General features: G+C 34.7%; 1 protein-coding gene across 7 annotated transcripts in view; it reads left to right on the top strand.

The window, feature by feature from the left end:
- LOC117683700 (uncharacterized) overlaps nucleotides 1-11,578 on the top strand; it is a 33,174-nt gene extending 21,596 nt beyond the window's left edge. For 4 of the 7 annotated variants that reach the window (XM_066074167.1, XM_066074166.1, XM_066074165.1 and 1 more), the window contains one exon: nucleotides 4,413-5,799. In XM_066074167.1, coding sequence (XP_065930239.1) covers nucleotides 4,413-5,281 — 869 coding nt within the window. In that variant the 3' untranslated portion in view covers nucleotides 5,282-5,799. Of the gene's footprint in view, nucleotides 1-4,412; nucleotides 5,800-6,834; nucleotides 6,928-8,556; nucleotides 8,736-9,399; nucleotides 9,539-10,997 lie in introns of those variants that run through there. The other 3 variants (XM_066074169.1, XM_066074170.1, XM_066074171.1) reach the window with 3 other exon arrangements.
- Nucleotides 11,579-13,982: the final 2,404 nt, after the last annotated feature.

Consider the following 13,982-nt stretch of genomic DNA (forward strand, 5'->3'; position numbering starts at 1 on the left):
GGCATTAAGCGTTCTGAGTGATCTACGACCAGAGTATCGATATAGTTTTCGTCACCTCGTTTCTGCACTATCGGCAAGATTTGAACCAGAAAATCAGAAAGAGATTTACAAGACACAGTTAAAGAGCCGCGTACGGAGAAAAAATGAATCTATCACGGAATTGATGCAAGATATCAAGCGACTTGTAAGGATGGCTTACCCAAACGCACCCCTAGATTTCCGCGATCAGATTACCAAGGATTCGTTCATTGAAAGTTTAAATGAGCAAGAGATGGAATGGTCAGTGTTCCAAGGGAGACCTAGAAATTTAGAAGATGCAGTACGACTAGCATTAGAATATGAGGCATTTCAACAAGCTCGCGGAAGACGAAACAGAATCACGGTACGGATGCAGAGAGAAGAACCGATGGATGCAAATATCAGAAATGATGCACACCAAATAGCTCTCATCAGCCAGAACACAGAAAAAAAGTTCAACAAGAGAGGTCCATGTTTCTACTGCAAGAAGGATGGTCACATCAAGAGCGAATGTAGGTTACTACAACGACACCTGGAAGCAGAGAAAAACAAGAGTCAAAGAAAATCGGGTCACACCAACAGCGTAGTGACCAAAGTACCAGAGAACCAGGAAAACGTGCAGTAGTTGACGCCAGCGGCCTAACGTCAACTACACAACAAAAAGGGCCACAAGTTTTAGAAATAAAGGGATCAAGTAATAACTCATTAACACTTGATGTCTTTGTTTACAATTTGAAAATAAACTCGATCATTGACACTGGTTCGTCTATCACAGTCATTCATCCAAAGAAATATTATGAAATAGACAGATGTATGAGACCAAAGTTAGAACCAAATTATAGTAATTTAAGAATGGCAAATGGTGACCTTGTTGTCCCAGAAGGTCAGACTGTACTACAATTCAAAATCAAAGGGGAAATAATCGAACACAGAGCAATAGTTGCTGACATTGATGCACAAATGATACTAGGCTTTGATTTCCTCAGAGAACATAATTGTCAGTTACACCTTGGGGAAGGAACTCTTACACTTGGTGACCAGAAGCTAGTATGCGACACTGTCAGTGATCACAGTAGTGTGTTTAAAATTTCTATTCAAGAGACTTTATCTATTCCCCCAAGAAGTGAGATGATAATTGAAGGAAAAGTTCACCCAAATCTAAATGATAAAGAACTCCTCATAGATGGAACGAAACGTGACCTTCAACAGTCCGGATTGTTAGTTGCAAGATGTCTAGTAAAACCCAAAGAATGTAAGGTACCCATTCGTGTAATAAATGTTAGTGACCAAGAGCTGAAAATTTACAAAGATACTTCTGCAGCTATAGCTGAAATAGAACCAAATGTAAGTGAAGTACAAACCAAGAATGACACCAACAGAAAGCCAGATGTAGACACAAGCTTTACAAATTATATGAAACCATTATGGGACTCTTGTACCAAGAAACTTTCTAAGGAACAACAAGAATTGGTAAGGGATCTTTTGCAGAAGCACATTAAAGTATTTGCAAAATCAAAGACAGACCTAGGGAAGACAAATATTGTGTCCCACAAAATTAACACAGGAGACGCAAGACCAATCAAGCAACAGCCTAGACGGATACCTCTTCATAAGAAAGAAGCAGCAAGAGAGGAAGTGCAGAGAATGCTTAAAGCAGGAATTATAGAACCATCATCTAGCGCTTGGAGTGCACCAATCGTACTAGTAACCAAAAAGGATGGTAGCATTCGATATTGTATCGACTATCGGAAACTCAACGAAGTAACGCAAAAAGATTCATACCCTCTACCACGTATAGATGACTCACTTGATGCATTAAGAGGATCACAATGGTTTAGTTGTTTAGACCTAGCAAGCGGTTACTGGCAGGTAACGATGGACTCTAAAGATAAAGAGAAGACAGCATTTGTTACCACACATGGTTTTTACCAATTCAAGGTCATGCCATTCGGCTTATGTAATGCGGCAGCCACATTTGAGAGACTAATGGAAAATGTATTAGCGGGTTTGAACTTCGAAATTTGTCTCTTATATATCGACGACATAATTGTTTATTCCAAAGATTTCCACAGTCATGTAAATCATATAGATGCAGTACTTCAACGATTACTAGAAGCGGGATTAAAGGTTTCTCCGAAGAAGTGTGATTTCTTCAAAGACCAGGTAGCTTTCCTTGGTCACATAGTTAGTCAAGAAGGGATATCAACCTCTCCAGATAAAGTGAGCGCAATTAAGGAATGGCCTGTACCAAAATCAGTCACAGATGTGCGAAGTTTCTTGGGTACATGCTCATACTATCGAAGATTCATAAAGAAGTTTACAGATATAGCCCGACCTCTACACAAACTGACAGAGAAAACAGAAAAGTTCAGTTGGACCCCTCAGTGTGACGAAGCATTTAAAAACCTAAAGATAGCCCTCACATCAGCACCTATCTTAAGGTACCCGAACCTGAACTTACCCTTTGTGTTAGACACAGATGCTAGTGCATTTGCTATGGGTGGAGTTCTATCTCAGATAGAGGATGGAATAGAGAGACCTATCGCATACTTTAGCAAGTCATTTAATAAACCAGAAAGAAACTACTGTGTTACTAGACGAGAACTTCTGGCAGTAGTGAGTTCAATAAAACATTTCCATCATTACTTATATGGAAAAGACTTTCTGGTTAGAACCGATCATGGAGCACTAACCTGGCTCCTTAGCTTCAAAAATCCAGAAGGACAAGTAGCCCGCTGGCTAGAGGTACTACAAAAATACAACTCCAAGATTGAACATCGACCAGGAAAACAGCATGGTAATAGTGATGGACTAAGTCGTCGTCCATGTTCACCTTGTAATCACTGTGATAAGAAAGAAATAAATTACCAGAGCATATAACCTGAAAGTAATCCAATACTGAAGTTAAGAGAAGATCAAATGAGCACTCAAAATTGGTACATGACGAAGTCACCAGAAGATCTACAAAAAGAGCAGAACACAGACCCATCATTAGCCAAAATCATCAAGTGGAAGTTGGAAGATAGAAGACCAACCTGGCAGATTGTTGCAAAAGAGTCGACAGAAGTTAAAACATACTGGTCGCAATGGAAACGCCTAATTTTAAGAAACGGCGTGCATTACAGGGCATGGGAAGAAAACGAGCAAACCTATCACCATGAAGTAATGAAGTTAGTGCATGACAACCCCACAGGTGGACACTTGGGAGTAGCCAAAACCACTGAGAAAATCCGAGAGAGATTCTACTGGGCATCCTATAAAGAGGATGTGGTGAAGTATATCAGATGCTGTACTATATGTGAGGCACGGAAGAATCCGTCAAGGGCAGCAAGAGGAAAACTTGGTCAGTATCTAGTTGGTGAACCTCTGGAGAGGGTAGCCATAGACATCCTTGGTCCTTTACCACGGACTGAGAAGGGTAACAAGTACATTGTTATCATATCCGACTACTTCACAAGATGGATAGAGGCATATCCAGTAAAAAAAACCAGGAGGCAATAACCATTGCAAAGGTTTTTACAGAAGAATTTATCTCGAGGTATGGAGTTCCACTCCAGGTCCACACTGATCAGGGCAGGCAATTTGAGTCAACATTATTTCAATATTTGTGCAAGATGTTGCGAATAGAGAAAACAAGAACTACACCATACAACCCTAAAAGCGATGGATTAGTCGAGCGATTTAATCGTACCCTGGAAGACATGATTAGCAAGTACGTTCAACCAAACCAAAAGAATTGGGATGAAGTTTTACCTTTAGTGATGCTCGCATACAGATCCTCTGTGCACCAGACCACAGGATACAGTCCTGCCAAATTAAATCTGGGAAGAGAGTTGAAACTGCCAGTTGATCTTGTGTATGGCTATCACCCAGGGGAAGACCAGTTATATAAAAATTACCACGACTTTGTCGAGAAAATGAAAACCAATATAGGAGTCATCCACGAAAAGGCCAGGCAAAAATTGATTGAAGTAAATGAAAATCAGAAAAGAAAATATGACACCAATACAAATCAAAAGCAGTATACACCTGGACAACATGTATGGATTGCGTCTAAAGCCAGAACCAAAGGGAGAAGTCCGAAACTTCAAAACCATTGGACAGGACCCTACATAGTACTAGGCGCTGTATCCGACCTCGTGTATAAAGTCAAAAGGTCAAAAACGGAAAAACCAAAATATATTCACCATGATCAGATGAAATTATTCCAAAGTGAAATAAATGAAAATAAATCCCAATAAAGCGCGTTCGATAAAAACAGTTATAATTTATTTTTGTTAAAAATTGTGCGTGAACCAATCCAGTGACCTTTGTTTCTGATAACATTTTATAATATAACCAATGAAGAAAAATAGTGATGATTGTGAAGTGACAATAACTTTATTTTATTTCAGTACCAATGATGTTGTCTTGTAAAACCTGCTTCAGGATGTACCCTACATGGCGCCAACTTAGCAGACACATCAGAGATAAGCATGACAGTCAACCAGTATTGTGCAAATACTCCCAGTATGGATGTGTTTTGGCCATGTCCAGATCAAGAAAGAGCCAATTACTGGCTCATGAAGCAAAGTGCAAATATCACCCAGTCAATGGTGGACCGACAAGAAACCATAGAATTCATCCGCAAGTTGAGAGAGATATGCCAGGGACACCATTTCAGGATGAGCGGCCTGCAATCCAACTGGTTGAGCTACCTACCGCCCCGTCACCGAGGTCCTGCATATCATTATTCAAGAACACCTCACCTCTGCTTTCTCCTCTAGCTCAGTCGCCACAGCCAAACCATATTCAGGATCAAGAAATGCGGGAGATTGACCCACCAGCAACTATCATCAGCTCTATGGATGGGATGAACGAGACCAATGAAGAATGGAGAGATCTGCAACCTATGGATAAGGAACAGGAAGGAACAAATACCTATGACCACCTCCATCTGGACCCAAGATTTTTCTTCTTGGGTGCTCCATCCAGTTACAGAAAAGAACATTGTGCTGAAGAACTTATCAAGGTTAGGGAGAGATCCATTCGTACGGGGACCAGAGCAGTATCATTTTTTCCCCCAACCCTGGATCACATCAGGAAGGAGGAAACAGCCATCCTACCTGATGGGACCACCTACCAATTGCGTTCCTTCTGGTATCGTACATCGACGACAACTAAATGTACAGCAACCCAGACGGAGGAGACCATCAACTCATCTTCATCTGTGAAACATGATGCGCAAACTCAGTGTTCTGTCCATTTGCAACTTGCTGATTGAGTGAACCAAGTAGAAACGAGGACGTTTCATTTAAGAGGGGGGTAATGTTACGATTCCTGGGTTGAGACTATATCATCATTTGTGTTAAATATTTGTGTGTTGTTGTGACTTACTTGTTTTATTTACATTGTTATATAAATCCTTTTATTCCATTGGAATACAGACTTGTTTACTTTCGTTCGGACTAACCGCCATGCCTGCGGTATATTACGGACTTTGAGCCCGATGTTTAAAACTATTTAAACTCTTTATAACAAAATAATGACAATCGAAATGAACGATAATAATTGATGTTATTTAACTTTATGAATGGTAATTTTGTATTATAATGTAAAAATGTTAAATGTCATGTATTTTATGTCGGTACAACGTTATCATATAATTATTATGAGATAAAATGCGCCAAGTTAGTTGACGCTTATGACGTTGACGTTGTCAACGTCTCAGCATAAACATAACAAGTTAGGGCATAAAAAGACGGTGTTTTGAAAGCAAAGTCCAGTTGACGGTGAAGAGCAACTCGCTAGACAGTGGTATGTATTGACATTCCCAAGTCTTTTAGCTATTACGGTAAAGTAATATAACTTTTGTATTAGGGCGTCCTGGATTGGTTCGTCGCTATACTTAAAGGAGATAATAACGTTGTACCAATCGTACTGTATAATAGTAATAATTATACGTGTTTTTATATGGAACCATTCGTTCGTTGCAATAAATGGTAAAACTTTATACGGAGTATTTAATTTAGTTTCGGCAAGTTGAATATAATAAGTGAACCAACGATTTCTATAAACTGTGACCAAAGTTAATTCTTTTTGAACCTTGACGCAAGATAATAATTAAACAGCGGCCCATAATTAAGTTTAAGCTTTTACACGTACCCTCGGTTCGTTACAATATCATGTAATATATTATAACATTGAATCATTTGCAGACAAGGCAAGAAGTTAAAAAATGTAAATATAAGCATTAAATCATGATTTATTGAAGTATACACTCTCATAACTGCAGCGGTTACTCAATTTGTATGCACACACCGCTGCAGTTATGAGAGTGTATACTTCAAAAAATCATGATTTAATGCTTATATTTACATTTTTTAACTTCTTGCCTTGTCTGCAAATGTGATTGATACCTTAAAATTCCTATCTTATCCTAAGGGTAAGTTAATATTAATGGAAGAGCCACAGTAACAGCCACAAGCGTGAACTTTGATTTTCGCTTGTGACGTTGCAGTTTAAAGCGTTCAACGTTTGTGACGTCATAATAAAACTCGTCAATTTGACCTTTGACTACTTGTTGCATTTAGAGGCATTTAAAGATCACAGAATTTAATAGAAAAACACAGTAGAATGTAAATATATACTTTTTATTACCAGCATAATACTGTTACTTTAACAATAATTGGAATAATTAAAAGATGTTATGAAAATGCTCATTACGACAATTGTTACTTATTTTGCATTAAATAAACATCCGTGTGTTGCTTGGATACTTGTAATAAGTGAGTATATATTAAATTGAGATAGAAATTTGAATGTTGTTTTGTGCAGGCAACAGCCAAATTAATGTAACGTGTACTGCAGAAGTTGAAGGACTACCCAACTCAGAAATGCAACTAACCTATCGAGTAGTGGTCAGACAAAGTAAGTAACTCTTTTAAATTATGTTATATCGGTATTTATCAAACTGTAGGAATATGTCAATAATTTTAAGCAATAGACAATTTTTTTCAGTGAATACAGTGTTATTTGAAATTAACAATTAAATGTTTTCTTTTGTGATTTAAAGGTAGCGAATTATTAGAAAAAAATGTTCTGCAATGTGTGCTTTCTTTATTGATTTTAATAATCAAATAAAACATTTTATTGTTTATATTTACATTTTTTCTTTAACAAATTATTGAATAGATCATAAAAAGTAGGTACATGTAAAAGTAAATGAATTCTTATCAATGTACATTGGTACTTTAAATAAAAGAAATAGCCAAGTATTCTTACAATGTATACGGATATTTGAGACTGCCTCATCATGATTTTTTTGTTCAGCCCAGGATTTTTTTTTTTTTTGGGGGGGGGGGGGGGTTGCTCACCCCTGCAAATGTTATTGTCCTTTAAATTTAAACCACGTGGTTTTATTTTACCTTTTCAGTTTTGCAGTAATCTAGGTACTTGTAGTAAAATATAAAATCTAGACGTTTATTGATTTTAAACATTATCTTCATTAATTGGTGGATAAAGTGAGTTCTAGAAATTAATGTGACAATAGAAAATATAATTTTTTTTCTGCTCTCGCTACAATTAACATGCTTAGTAGCGACCCCCAGGATTAATTTTAAATCTGCGCCTGATCAATTAATAGCATCAGTAGTGAAACAGACTGTATTATTTTATGCAAAATGTTTCTTGAATTGGCTCGATATACTCAATTTTAATTCAAAACAGACACGCATTCTTCTTTTTTTAAAGAAATAAAAAAAAAAAGAATTTTAATGCAGACCAAAAGCATCAAACATGGCTATGATTGTTTTATTTTCAATTACGAGTAGAATGGTTGAACACGAATAATAACTATGTTCTGAAAATCATCATTTAGTTTAAATAACCGCTAGATGATGAATAAAGACAATATCCTAATATACGTTCATGTTTAAACATAAATTAAAGTAGGATATGATATGAAGAACGACCAGTATTTACGTATTTTGAGAATATTATCCGAACACATATACTTCCGCTCGAAATTTTACAGGAATTGAACAAATCTTGGGGAAGTCTCGTCTCGTTAACTTTCATTCGAGCACCTTTGGATTAATTACACACTTAACAACGATAGAGAAAACATTCTGAACACAATTGCAGCGGTGTGCTGAAGGTTTTGAATGATCGTTAAACTGGTTAGAACTCCATCCCTAAGAAAAAAAGGAAACATATTTAGTTGATGTAAATAAAAACTAATTAATGCAACTGCTGTAAGAAACATTGAGCAAGATTTGCATCTATTGTCGTTTACTAGTTCCAGAGTAAAAGAAGGAGAGAGGCTTTTGAAAATATTATATATGTGTTTTTCAGACATTTAGTTTAATATTTGGAATAAGAAGAATTGACAGAGTTGTGTGATAACTGAAACTGAAATTTGGGTTTCATTGAAAATTGATAGATACAAACTTTATTACGAAAGGAATAGTCCTACATATGTACATACAATATAAGTTACTGAAACTATACTCAGTTTAAAGAAAACAAAACTATTGACTAATTCTGTTTTCTTTACAGGAGATCCTAAATTCAGGTGTACCAATACATCTGCTGCTGTTAACAACAAACGACACAAAATTACATGTGAAGTGTACGATATTGAGGGTATTTCTTGCAACAACATCTTGTGGAAGCGAGGAGACACTGGTGAAGATTATATGCCCGGCAGCTATTTCAATATCAATATAGCTTGTACGGTAAGCCAAACTCTGGCAATTAAGATATCAAACATTCAGGTAAAAAAAAATTAATTCAAATATTACAAGAATATTATCTGAATGTTTGAAATATGAAATTTTACTTCTTTTAAAAAATATTGAATATTTTGAACGTTGATAAAACAGCTGTTGTTACTTCTTTAATATATTGTAAAAAAAAAACCTGGAGTGTATTATTTTCACTGTGGCTTTACGAATTGATCCCGAAAATGATGTATCCTATAGGCCCTGACTCTTTCGTTTCTTAAAGCCTTACCGCCCCAGGGATACAAGTCCACCTGAAAAAATAAAACAATTAATCCTTATTATTTACATAAATACCTCGGATAAATATACAATGTACATTGCATATAAACTTAATAATAGGATTATGGATTACAATTAGTTTTCATAAAACGAAAATCGATACTATTTTCAGTGATTTCTTTATTTTGTATAAATTTATATTTATCGATTAAAATGTGCTTTTCAAATGTGAATCATTTGCAACGATGTTTTACTCCTTGCTGATTGGTTTTATTAGCTAATACAAAACAAAAAATTCAGCTCTACAGTATGTATGTGTAAGGTATAATTTTGAACATTTTGTTTATATTGGAGTATTAGATCTTGCGGTCTACTCGCAACTTATTCTTTTGGGCAGGAAGTAACTATTTCTAAGATAAAAACGACGTTGGAGATTCTGCAGGTGACGGCGGAGTATTTTAAGACACCGTTCAGTGTCATTTACAATGACACACTGTCCCACACAAAAGAGTTCCAGCTTATAATTCCGGAAGCTAGTAAGATTAGTTGGTCTTTTTAGAATTAGAGAAATATAGCTTGATGGCTTGATTTTCGTTCATGTTTTGTATCTTGTGTGCACACACAGCCTTTTCCATGCATATTCATCATCGCAAGTCAAGGTTTTATAGAACGCTGATTGGATCGCGAAACCCTTGACTTGTGAAGGTGATATATATTCAAAGTGTAATGCATAGATAAAACAGAGAGAGAGAGAGAGAGAGAGAGAGAGAGAGAGAGAGAGAGAGAGAGAGAGAGAGAGCGAGCAAAATATCAAATGTATGCAAATCGCATTTTACTTCTGATTTTCATGTACCTAACATAAGGGGCCTACATATTGCATATCAATTTTAACAACAGACACCCGTCTAACTAATGATAATCATTAAAAATCATTTCATGGATTTTAGCAACACTCATAAGCCTTCAAGTACCGCAACTCACAATTTTACAAAAATATTGACGGGTACTTTATTCGAAACTGTCCCTTGCTACTAAGTGTTTTTAAGGCCATATACATTGAATAATATGGAACATCATATTATATGTTACATACCGAAGATGAACCGCTGCCATTCAATAAATAGAATGTTAACTGAAAGGTCTGGAAAGGTCACTAAATGGCATATGACACTTGTTCACCTTCTACCTTAGTGTACTTTGAATTGACTGAACGGCAGAGATTCATCATGTGATGATAATGAGAGAGAGAGAGAGAGAGAGAGAGAGAGAGAGAGAGAGAGAGATGTGGACGACAAAGGAGCATCGAACAATTTTCACGTCATTTTTGAAGCCACACCAAGTTCTGAATGCAAAATAGGAGCTTTACATTGTAACATTCTTTGAAGAAGAAAAAATCAAAAATTGTTCATAGAATTTTTTATTACAATCTTAATAAATCACAAAATTTAAGAAAGACATTTTGGTATTTGTTACTAATAGTCTTTCTAGAAAGGAATGAATTATGCCTAAATATTTCATTTTTTCTTCCAACGAACTAGCAGAACATTTTTATAGAAGTTTTATGGAGAGTAGAATTTGTCAGATGTAGAAGGGGACGAAGAGAGATATGTACGAAAAATATAATTAGGATGCTGTATTACTAATAAGCTGAAAAGAAAAGAAAAGACAGACGATGTTTGTTTTTCAATCCACAACTTTCTTTAAATAAAAAATGACAGTCTTTTGATAAAAGCTGATAATTGAAGGAAGTATAAATTGCAATTTTGCTACGAGTGTTTTGCTTTTTCCTTCTCAATCAAGCTTCATTCATGGTTAAACTATGATGTGTGTCTTAATTCATACCACTCTTTATTCAAAGCCAATTTATTTCACTACAAAACAAAAAATTGGGACAGTTGAAATTAAAATAGCATTGCATGTAAACTTCGGCTTTCAATATCTTAACTGTAGTTCGATAATTGTTATTTTGTTGTAATTTTGTTATTTGCTTTCCAGAATACAGAAACTCGGGAGCGGCCCTGCAGACATCTCTTGCATTAATATATTCCATTGTTCTCGTTGGTTTTTTGTTACAAATACAGTGACTAGGCAACAAAAACAAAGAAAGCAAATAGTAAAGTTGCAATTAAAGACCTTTTTTGTTTCACCGTGTAAAGCATAAAGTTGCATTTTAGTTGACTATGTAGCAGAGTTTCTTGTCAGATCCAAAACCCAACCTGATTTATTTAAGATACCATTTTAAAAAAAATAGTGTTGATCAAGATCTGTGAATTTTAATAAGATTAAGAAAATTGTTTGTGATATCAAAATTTAACAGATTTTTTTATATTCAGAAAAAATCAGTTTCTAAAATAAGCTGAAAACATTATTGCAGGGAATATCTTTTCTGCAGTAATCTGTTGAAACTCTGTGTGAAACTTTTAGATTGTTTTACTATGCTTATGTTTCCTAATGTTTTTATTATGTTTTAAAAATCTATTTTGATACGTTTTAACTTTCAAACCATCTGATTTTCAGAAAACAGACTGTATATATCACTGCGCATGTTTTTACACATTCTAATAAATTTTATTATACTTCTACGTTTTTTTAACTCTCGATTTATTGGCCATTGTTTTTATCAATGTAAGCCAAGATCTATACTTGAACTAAAACTTAATGATTTTAATATGGTCTGTGGTATGGTGATAGTATATAACTACTTATGGCATTACCTATGGAGCTAGTCTAAATGGGCATTATAAGAGTAATATTACATTACTGTTTATTGTCTTACTCTTCATAGGGTCGATTGGGGTTATTAACGTAAAAGCAAAAATAACTGATAGTTTAAAACCAAATATACTTGTTTTAAAAACAAGTCTATAACTTAAATGCACACGCAATTTGCTTTACAATTTAATAAAGTAAGCCCACATTTTGATGACTTGTTACTGTAAACAACCACAGAAAAAATGCAATTAAATCCTGAAGAGGTCGGTAATAAATGTTGCTCTACAGTACATTGCAGTAGATTTGTCCTAACCTATATCAAAAAGTTGACTTTTTAGCATCATCCTACCTCTAGTTACAGTACTTTAAGAGTACATGCAATTGTCTTCTGAAAATCATACAATAAATTTACAAGAAGATATTGTAATACTGTGCTGTTTAAGAACTCCCTTACTTTGACCTGTATAGCCACGGACATTATGGTCACGAGTTCATTACTGAGCCATTCTTATTTATACATCTTATTTGCTTATCGTCTGCTTAAATCGTAAATTAGATTTTTATTTATTAGAAACCTTGGAATAATGAACAAATCAAGATAATTGATATCTTAACTTGAAATTCCCAACCCTATGGAAGCTGCCGTTGAACTTTAATCTATAACGTCACACAATCTTTTCTGATTTGTTTTATCAACATACATGAAGCATCAGTATTAGCAAATCATGATATCCGTTCTAAATGATAAGTTCTGGAGAGTTTGAAACAATTACGATTTGAGATCGTTATTTTACCTGTGACTTTCCACTAAATTACAAAAAACGTCAAATGGAGCCTGTTCGTTGTAATCTTAACGCTGAGGTTAGTGTCAGAGGAATCTCCGCATAGTTGTGGACATTGTCAACAGATATCAAGTATCAAAGAAGATGTTTGCCCTCGTTATTTCGACATGGAAATTTGGACTTTAAATAATGTATTTTAAATATCTCGATTACAATTATAACATACTTATTTAATTATTGAAGAGCTTGACTTGGAATAAAATCATAAAAATTAAATCGGAGTCATTTACAACTTTGAATGATAAATGAGAAATATCTGTCATTTATTTTATTAAAAAAATCATATATTTATGCATACATGTATTTATTTTTTAGATTGACGCATAAACCTTAACATCATCAATTTTGTTCAGTCGATTACTTGAGTAACAGAAAGGCATATACATGCACCAGCTTTTTATTCAGAGCGCTGTGTATATACACAGGATGAATCTCTGCCATTCAGTCAACTGAATGTTAACTGAATGGTCTGGAAAGGTGACTGAATGGCATAGCTATGCCATTCAGTCAAATTTCAGTTACCTTTCAGTCACATTTCAGTTGACTGAATGGCAGAGATTCATCCTGTGATACATTGTATATGTAAACCAAACCGGAATAGATAGTGTGACGGCAAAAAAAATTAATTTGGGGGTGATTTTGATACAAAAGAGTTCAACATCATTCCGCATCCAGGAATTACGATTTCTCTAACTTCATACAATTCGTACGTGCATTAAAGCTTAATTATGTAATTTATTTTCAAAACAACATGACTATGTGTGATAATTTAAACCACTTTATTAATATTAATAAAATATGATTTTGACTTCCTTTCCCCTTAATAACCTTGTAATTTTTATATTGCAGCTCTTGCATTTTATTTTAAACAAAAGAACGCTGGAACGTTTTCCCTAAATTCAATAACTATCTACCAACTAGACATCCGCTACACAGAAATATGAAAATAAACTCTATATGCGATCTGTTTAAAAAAAAGTTACAGTTAAATTTTGTTTATTTTGTTCACAAAGCAAAACTTGACTCAACTCCATAACCTTTAAGATCTGTGAACAAAGAGATAACTAAAACATGATTTTCATTCAGGAAGAAATTAATTTATAACGGGCCATTTAAAAATATGTCACAGATCATTGTACTTTTTAAAATCTAATGCAACACCAATATTCAAAAAATAAATCCGTAAATTCTTTCTTGCCCAAAAATCATCCGTTTCTGTGAGGTATATGCTTATATTGTTTACCTGTCGGGACAGAGCTTTATAGAAATATCTCTGGGCTAAATCAGACGACAATTACAGAAAAAAAATTGTCCAATGGTTGACCGTTGTGGAACTACGTGACTATTAGACTATTAGATTTATATTTTTCAGTACTTAATAATTAGAAAAGATTGATATGGAGAAAAAATCAATTTCATGGCATTT

This window comes from Magallana gigas, chromosome 10, assembly GCF_963853765.1.
Source record: "Magallana gigas chromosome 10, xbMagGiga1.1, whole genome shotgun sequence".
Taxonomy (NCBI): Eukaryota; Metazoa; Mollusca; class Bivalvia; order Ostreida; family Ostreidae; genus Magallana; species Magallana gigas.